This window comes from Hermetia illucens, chromosome 3 (genome assembly GCF_905115235.1).
Source record: "Hermetia illucens chromosome 3, iHerIll2.2.curated.20191125, whole genome shotgun sequence".
Classification (NCBI taxonomy): Eukaryota; Metazoa; Arthropoda; class Insecta; order Diptera; family Stratiomyidae; genus Hermetia; species Hermetia illucens.
Genome location: NC_051851.1, coordinates 14793778 through 14803084, shown reverse-complemented (window position 1 = coordinate 14803084; position 9307 = coordinate 14793778). Strand labels below are relative to the sequence as shown.

The 9307-nt window shown below is 41.8% G+C and overlaps 1 protein-coding gene across 3 annotated transcripts; it reads left to right on the top strand.

Annotated features, from left to right (window-relative positions):
• Nucleotides 1–23: 23 nt before the first annotated feature.
• On the top strand, nucleotides 24–8823 carry LOC119650861 (LIM and senescent cell antigen-like-containing domain protein 1). Of its 3 annotated transcripts, none has more exons than XM_038054018.1 (9): nucleotides 24–182; nucleotides 240–365; nucleotides 7074–7190; nucleotides 7249–7477; nucleotides 7534–7610; nucleotides 7664–7805; nucleotides 7940–8056; nucleotides 8139–8280; nucleotides 8342–8823. In XM_038054018.1, exons 2-9 carry the CDS (start codon nucleotides 349–351, stop codon nucleotides 8536–8538), a joined length of 1038 nt encoding a protein of 345 aa, XP_037909946.1. In that variant the 5' UTR covers nucleotides 24–182; nucleotides 240–348; the 3' UTR covers nucleotides 8539–8823. The 3 variants fall into 3 exon arrangements, with proteins under 3 accessions (XP_037909946.1, XP_037909947.1, XP_037909948.1); XM_038054019.1 differs by having other exon boundaries at nucleotides 25–182; nucleotides 249–365; XM_038054020.1 differs by lacking the exon at nucleotides 240–365 and having other exon boundaries at nucleotides 27–182.
• The last annotated feature ends 484 nt before the right edge of the window (nucleotides 8824–9307 follow it).

The window sequence follows — 9307 nt, the reverse complement described above, 5'->3', positions numbered from 1 at the left end:
GCCGGAATTGGAAAAAGTCATGATTTTTGCTGGGTTGCACCGAAGGGAATAACAATGACGTAATTCAGCCGTCAATTCATACAAGAGTGCCCCGATGTCAACAGTCTGTTCTTAGCTCGCGACTTCTTTTAACTTCGCTAATTTTCTACAAGTTTATTTTGTCAATTAATCGAAAACCAAAGGTAAATATGCACATTCCATCGTAGAATATAATTATTGTACTCATTGATTTGAAATAGTGCGATAAGAGGCACATACGAGAAGCACGCCTACTGAAGATTGTTGAGGAGTGGCTTTTGAGAGAAATCCTGAATACATCATTTTCAAGGCTTACTTGATAGTAAGAAAATGCCACCCGTAGTTGGGTAAGCCGAAAATACCAGTATTTGAGCTTATTCTGTTTGAGTAACATAATATTCGAAAGCTACTAGATTTACTAATTTTCTCCGAAATGTTGTGGGATGATATTGAGTGCGCGGTTTTATGACCTTAAAAGGAAAAATCAACAAAACCAGAATAATTATGAAAACTAAGGATTTTCTAGCTCTGAACAACTCTGCAGCTTCGTTTAAAATTTTTTTTTTACTATTCCTATTACATTTAGGATCAGAGTGACCAAGAAGTCGGTATAAATACCTTCTGTGGCGTCTGTAATCTGTGACCTGAGCTGAGCTTATATCTTATCAGAAATTGGCGCATAAACCACATTCTCGAGATTTTATCTCAACTGTGTAAAATCCATTGCGTGTACTTAGTTTGCTGTGAATAAATGAACATCTGGCGCGAGGCCATTTACATTATATGGCTTGGTATTAGCAAATAGTGGAGATTAGATGGTATGGGCTTAGCTTGGGGGTTCTAACCACTCAGAACAGCAGCCGCTTTGCCAGTTATACACATTTCATTCATTTCATTTGCGTAAACACACGACAGAAGCCATACCACCCTATCATGGTGAATCACTGAGTGCATTATTCATAAAATTCTGGAGAACTACAATTGAACCCTTGGTTGGCCTAAGATTAGTTGATATGTACATGTACCCATTTTTAAAAATGTAAGAAATATCTCTTGCCCACTGCTTGATGTAAACAATGAATGGAAATCTATAAATATATTTCTCGATAGGAAAACTTTAGCTTTTGAGATTCAATCGTCTTTTGGTGCAGTCAACATCTGATATGCACTCTTTTGACTCGGGGCTCGACAAGGCTAACGAAAATTGCTTTTCCAAATTTGCACGACGACCTAGAATCATGCGTCAAATAGCTTGATCTTCGACCTCGTGAATCCACCGTGCGACTCCCCTTCACACATTAATTTGCCATGTGTAGGGTTACATGAATTTTGTAGACATCTCTGTTGCCTGAGGTAAATTTGTTTCGTTCACGATTGTTTGGCTGCCTGAGGAACATAGGATTTTTCAGCCCATTACATCCAGCACCCGCCCACCCCCCACACCCAAGAAGACTACATATAAGAGAGCAAATCGAGTTTCTAGGCGGCATGGAATGTGATCGCATAAATGCGGGTTAGGTACGATTTAGCTGATTGGTCTTCTTTTCTTTTAGTTTTTTTCCCGTTCACAAGCGGGGCTAGCGTGTCGTGATCTGTTGCGCCATTTTAGCGAAAATTTCAAATCCCCATCCAGTGTATAAAGCCACCGTTGTTTTGGCCGGTCTTTTGGTCGCTTAACATCGACTGCGATGTTCAGACCAATCTTGGCGAGTGAATTCTCGATACCGATATGGATCCCGGATATCCTCATTTCGGATGTGATCAAAGTATGTCACCTCACTAGTCTAACGCAAGATCTGCGTCTCCATTACTGCAACACGCCGTTCATTGTCTTTTATAATCGGCCAACATTCAGAATCTTAGAGGGATACTTTCATTGATACGTCGATCACAAAGAACACAAGTTGTGGAACGCCAATTAATCCAGGTTGTGCGGATGCATGAAGCAATTTCATAACACAGTTCTCCATTGGCTGATAGCATTGACTCGAGATGTTTAAATTGCTCAGTTCTCTGGCAATGATTATGCCTATTTCATTCATTCAGTTTTATATAGATTCAATCCGAGACCGTTTTGCATGGGGCGATCATTTCATCTTTGGACAAGTTGTTCGAGATCTTTTTTACTATTAAGCGCTAGGAAAACATCATCTGCATAAAGCAATCTATAGGGCGCTGGATGTTGGATATCCTATGCGACAGTGTCAAGAACAAAGAGGAAAGGTGAAAGGTGCGATTCCTTGAACACCAACGGAGACACGAAGCGGTTTTGATATGCTCGCCACACCTCGAACTTTACTTTTCGGATTGTGGTACAGCAATTGAACCTAGCGCACGAGCTTTCCTGGCACTATGCTGTCGTAGAGCATATCAGATGAGTTCGTGTGACACACGGTCAAATGCTTTCTCTAGATCCAGATGTGCAATGTAAAGAAGGCAATGCTTCTCACGGTGTTTTTCTATGAGTAGCTACGCAGCATATATTGCACCAGCATTTCCGCAGTTCCTGGCAAAATTGATTCAAGATTATTTGAACGATTTCGCGAACACGGTTGTCAAACATGCGTTTAAAAATCTTCATGGTATGGGCAAGTAAACGGATCGGATGTAATTTGAACATTCTGCTGGGCTGTCTTTCTTTTTCCATATTGGAACTGGGTACTTTCTTGCCAGTCAGATGGTGTTCTACCCTCCACAATAACCCGATTGAAAAATTCACTGAGCCAAAATGTTGGGACCCAGCTCTTCACTTTCTAGAGCTCAGATGCGATGTCCTCAAATCGTGTGGCTTTCCCTGATTTCATTTCTTTTATTGCTTCTTCGACTTCAGTTGCGCTGACTCGTCTCTATGGTTTTACGAGGGTACCTGTCACGGGGACTTAATCTCACGTTCTTCTTAAGACACGGATTGATTTTGTGATTACAATCAGAGCCCACTCTATACCGATCGCATAGCTCAGAATTCATACTAGTCGATGCAAGACCTACCTAAATCTCTACCGAACTAAGGAATGCAGCTCCCGCATTGAAACGCAACATCACGTCGAGGCGCAAGGGTTTCTGTTCGCTTGAAAGTAACCACAACCCCCATGAAGCTCCCACTAGAGAATCAACCGCAACAACCGAACTGAACGCACATACAAAAGGAATTTTCCTAAAGCATATGAATTCAGGGGCTATTCCGGTTCGCATGGTACCAGTATACTCTTGGTAAGGTTTCGTGACCTATTGCCACTTCAAATGAGTCTCCGTGCACACTCGGGTCTGATTGCCCTAATTAGGCCTTTGGAGCATTCGTCTACTGCATCACGGCCGGAAAAACCAATGTGATATAGTGTCTCCCGTTGCCACCACTATGAAGGTTCTCTTCGGCCACTTGATTTTGGTTCGGCCGACAGGGTTGTCGCCCCGTCTTCCTCACCGCCACCTCCACCACCAGTTGCGCTGACAGGTGGAATTGTTCCAAATGTCGGCAATGCTTGTGGAAATGAAGGATGAACAAATCCTTCCATTGAAATCTGCTCGAAATATTCTCACCATCTATCCGTCGCCGCTCGGTAAGGAAAGTATCGTTCTTGTCACTAACGCAACAGAAGTGTTCGACATTCTGTGTGCGTTTGGCAAATCGATACAGATCTCTCTCGGCATTCCGAGTGTCCAATTCATCGTAAAGATCTCACCCGCTCGGGTAACAGCAATCGTTTTCTTTGCTTCCCGATTAGCATTCTTGTAAATTTGCCAATTGGCCAGCGTTTTATCGTCGAGAAACTTGTGATAGAGAGGTCTGTTTTCATGGACCTTAACTTGAACATCGTTATTCTAAAGCCAAGTATCTCAGTTGATGAACCCCTTATCTGGTTTGGTGACTTCTCGGGTTGTATAGGCCACTTTCTGGATCGTGTCTTTAATTTGGTTCCACGATTCTTCCATATTCGTAATGGTTGATAATCGCGTAAGTGAGATCACTTCTTTCTTCTCACGAAATCGTCACCATTTATTGCGCGCGGGCCAGCGGTTCCTCACACTGTTTTATCGGTGGCTTGATTAGCAAGACGGCAATCAAAGGCCAATGGTCCGAGGAGCCATGGTCTCATAGGGAACGGCTTTGCAGTCGGTGACGCTGATCAAATGTCGGCGTCTTATAAGAATATAGTCGATTTGCCTTTCACTGTTCCCACTATAAAATGCAGTAAGATGTGGGTAATAAGTACAAGTCGTGGGTGTCCCCAAAATCAACTATACACTCGCTACCCTCATTTCGCTTTTCCCCCAGTCCACCTGTTGCCGTCTGTCTTTTCACCCACATGACCACTAAGGTCACCTACAATGATGATATGGTCATCAGCAGGTACGTTGCAGATCTTTGCATCGGGAAGATGCCTTCTGGCAACTTCCTCGGCATCAGGTCAATATGTCTGTGGTGCGTACGCGATGAAGAAGTGAATAGTACGATCAGCTGATATAATGGTGAGCTTCATTAGTCGGTCATCAAATCGTTCGAGTGGCGTCACGGAAATCCTCTGGAATTGCCATGTCAACACCGTATTGAGTGTGTAGGCTACCAAAGTAGAGAAATTTATATAGCCATTTTTAGCGCGTACGCGTTCTATGTCGTAGCTCTTGGCACCTGACCATCGGGTTTCTTTTAGCGCGAAAATATCAGTGCGCCTTTTCCGAAAGGCTCCTGCTAGTTCCTTGGTCGTCTCAGTCAAGAAGCCAATATTTAGCGAACTAACTTACATCCTTAAGTCGTTAGCTACGAGGAAACTAACTGGTGCGTACCAAAAATATTATGCTGAATGTCGATGTGGCGTAGATGGTTTTCTGGCAAGTGAAGAACGGCGTACATGTTCGATGCAATTTTTTCACCATATAAATTTCAGCAATGAGCCGAGAGACGAACCTCCCACATGTAGTCTTCTTGCTCGCATTATATATTTTGCCGCGGCAACTTTGCGAAAAATTAATGAGGTCTAAAGTATTCTTACTGCTGCGTACAAAAAGTGATGTGACCCCATAGAGAGGCATTTTGAGTGGAAGGATTGTGATAAACTATTCGCAGTCGTGTGCGGCTTCCTTCGTTCGTATTGTTATCGGCTGCGACTTTTGCCCTCAAATAACTGAATAATTTAAGTTCTTCAAAGTATTACCAATATTACTGTTCTCGATTCTGGTGACACCACCACAAATGTGTCCTTGTTATGCTGATGTATAGGTTTACCTAATATGGACAAGCTTCTTCTAAGGTGCGATCGTCCTATACATGATATCAATCTAGTCAGCTTAGACTAGCAATGTGGTGAACTTAATGGGGATGTTCCTCCTCTTGCGCACTCCTCAGTCTCGTATATCTTTTTCCGTAGCCAGGTCAAAGAGGACACCCAATAATGCGTTTTTCTGCCTCCGTTGAGGATAGTGAATTGTGACGAAAATGAACTTGCATTTCTCTAAGTCAGCGACTTGTATCTTCAAAACTTATGCATACACACACATATGGTATCTCCAACTCAAGAGCCTCGTGTTCTTCTACCCACCGCTCTAAAACGCCAATTCAACATCAGATCAACTCTGCTTCATTATGAGAGAAGGTGTAACGGTTTTTGGATAGTATCTTCTGCCTATGAATTCGTTGCCTCGTGTGATAAACTACTCAGTGTGTCCGCCTTTAAGAATGTTGCTTGACTCAGTATTCAGCACATCTAAAGCCAAATCGTTAGCTCTTCATCCCCTTCCGTATATTCTTAGGTTCATCAGGTTTGAAAGGTGATTATGTTTAATTAACTTATATTCAATCTGATTGAAACGGATTTGGACTTGAGACATTCGCGTAATTTTCCTTCGTGTAAAGCAACAATCCATATTGGAGTTGCGTCTTGAAGAGCACTTCATTTGTCAAGTAACGATCATCGCAGCAATCTATGCGTTGGCAATACCATGCTCTCTGGCGGCATCACAAAGTTTTTGAAACAGCGCTAAATTCAAGGACCCTTCAATGTCTACTAACACCTCTATTGCATCAGAGTTGCATTATCCACTTTAGAAACCCGGAAAAAAGCAGATTTATAGGATTTTCCATGCTGGTAAACTTATTGATAATCATTTAGTGGATCCAACCTTAGTACGAAACTCAGCACCAGAAACCGACAAGATAACTTATACGTATGGCGAAAGTTTATTACGCCTGTATAAAATACAATCATGACAAATTCTAACAATAGCAAATCGACAATCTACCGTTACCGTCTGCAACATAGTTAACAAGTTACTATTTGTTCCCTCGGAAGTCATTGTGACCCGCATTAGTGTAACAACGACAACTTGGCGCGCCTCCGGAAAACAGAACAAGAACACAACATCATCATTGTCATTATCAACGGCGCAATAACGGGTAACCGGTCTAGGCCTGCCTTAATAAGGAACTCCAGACATCCCGGTTTTGCACCGAAGTCCACCAATTCGATATCCCTAAAAGTTGTCTGGCGTCCTGACATTCGCCATCATTTCATTTAAGGCAGGGTCTGCTCGTCTTCTTTTTCTACCATTGATATTGCCCTTATAGACTTTCCGGGCTGGATCATCTCCATCCATGCGGATAAGGTGACCCACCCACCGCAACCTGTCGTCGTATCGCTAATAGACTTCATCGTTATGTAGGCTACGGAATACACATGTAAGCTTAAATCAAGAAAAGCAAATCTTTTACGATCCCGTAGATCATTACGTGTTCTATTTTTTAATATGTTCATCTTAACTAACTGACCGGATTTGAAGTGAAAACAAGTGTGAATACTTATTAAAAGTTTACTAGTGGGTCCCTCTCCTTCCAAAGTATCTAATACATCTACGACTGCTAATACACCATTCACGTTTGCAATATTCTCCTTTTTCGCCCCAAAAGCTGATTAATTTTTCGAGTAACATACATCTGCGCCTAACAATCAAATATTTCTTCTGGAAATCGTGGTCAAGATTACTGGTGTTAACCCCTGGTTTTTGCTAGTTGGAGAACTCAAAATTTCAGTGTAATTTCAAATAAATTTTTATTCTTCACATAGAGTTACCCAACACATGTCGCTAGAAACGATGTCATGTACCCGTTGTGGGGACGGGTTCGAACCCCACGAAAAAATTGTGAACTCCAACGGAGAATTGTGGCACACACAATGTTTTGTGTAAGTAACAACTATTGCTGAGGAACGTAAGGTTTTGTAAATTTTTGTACTTTTTTAGCTGCGCCCAATGTTTCCGGCCATTTCAAGATGGTGTTTACTACGAGTTCGAAGGGCGTAAATATTGCGAGAGAGACTTTCACGTCCTTTTTGCCCCATGTTGTAACAAGTGCGGTGAATTCGTAATCGGACGTGTGATTAAGGCAATGGCAGCTAATTGGCATCCGCAGTGTTTCCGATGCCAGATGTGTGCAAAGGAATTAGCTGACTGTGGGTTTATTCGTAACCAAGTAACTTTCTCAATTTTGATTTTGTATAACTATTTACTTGAATTATTGCTTTATAGAATCGCGCCCTATGCCACGAGTGCAATGCCAAGGTTAAAGAAGTCGGGATGGGCAAATACATGTGTAATAAGTGCCAGTAAGTTGGAAAAAAATTGCAGTCAAGGTTTCAGAGTAATTCTGTTTTTCTAGTGGAATGATCGATGATGCGCCCCTACGGTTTCGAGGCGAGGTTTACCACGGTTACCATTTCAACTGCACTGCCTGTGGCGTTGAATTGGACTCTACCGCGAGGGAAGTTAAAAGTCGTCCTGGGTTTGCAGCTAATGATATGGTGAGTTGGATCGTGAAAATGTGTGCAGTACGAAACTGTTTTTGTCATAACAAATTTCTAAAAATATCGCAATATCATTGAATTTCTCAAAGAAACCTTTCAGTTAATAGTTGTTGGATAAATTATTTTTTCAGAATGAACTGTATTGCCTTCGTTGCCACGACAAAATGGGTATTCCGATTTGTGGAGCATGTCGCCGTCCAATCGAAGAGCGGGTTGTAACAGCTCTGGGCAAACATTGGCATGTTGAGGTAATAAATTTGTTAATGTGTTAGCTTCGAAACAATTATTTGATAAACTGTGACATTTTTCTCATTTTCTTCCAAATTACAGCATTTCGTCTGTGCCAAATGTGAGAAACCCTTCCTGGGTCATCGTCACTATGAAAAACGTGGGCTTGCCTATTGTGAAACGCATTATCATCAGTTATTTGGCAACTTGTGCTTTGTATGCAACCAAGTTATATCCGGAGATGGTAACTACACATTTGTGATTACTTGAGCATCGACGTTACTCATATTTATTCCAATTTGTAGTATTCACAGCGTTGAATAAGGCGTGGTGTGTTCATCACTTTGCTTGTTCCGTATGTGATACAAAAATGACTCAAAAGTCGAAATTCTACGAATACGATGAAAAGCCAGTTTGCAAGAAGTGTTACGAGAGATTTCCAGGTGAATTGCGACGTCGTCTGCGTACAGCGCATGAGAACACTATGAAGAAAACTGCATAGACAGAAAGTAACTTCTTGGTTGATAGGTCGCGATTGGACAAAACTACATTTATCATGAATATAATACAGATTGTCGGCTACTTGTCGTTTTAATGTGCCTTAGATGTTTTATAGGAATTATTTTCACCAAATACGGACAATAACAATTTTAATAATTTTATTTTTTCGTTGGCTCGAATGAAATCATATACTCGTTTGTAATCAATACAGCTAACATTGTTAAAGAATGTTACATAATTTTGTCGTAAGTGCTTTTGTTGTGAAATATATTTTTCTACTAATGGAGGCAATGTTTCATTATTTAAAATATGAACATCTCAAAATCATTTTTTTTTTGGCAGTAGGGTAGGTGAACGCATTTACGCACAGAGTGTTGGCCACGCGCAAAGGTACGCTGTCGGACTACCAACTAAACACCTCCCTGACATCAGAGAACTAGCCAGGAATCGTTTGACACATTACTTCGGGCTAGCCCTCTTCTCTTCTGGCTTTGGGAGCCTTTGGGTCAGGGAATTCCTTTCACCAACGGGAGGGAAGGGGAGGAAGGGAGTTCAGGGAACCACTTACCGTTCGATCCCTCCGCCGGTCGATTTCAATTTCTTCGCAATAAGAAGAACCGAACATAATACGATTCCAGCTGCCAACACTCTTCAGTATCTCTCTGACAATGTTGTCTAGAGAGAGCTCCCCTGTGTCTGCATAAAGCTGCTGGCGAAAGCCATCCCACATCTCGCAAGAGAAAAAAGTGGTTGCTTAGGATAAGTGAGAG

Coding starts and splice junctions, on each gene's coding strand:
- LOC119650861 (XM_038054018.1), top strand. Junction 7,191..7,248: donor TGGCACACACAATGTTTTGT/GTAAGTAACAAC, acceptor GTACTTTTTTAG/CTGCGCCCAATGTTTCCGGC. Junction 8,281..8,341: donor CCAAGTTATATCCGGAGATG/GTAACTACACAT, acceptor TCCAATTTGTAG/TATTCACAGCGTTGAATAAG.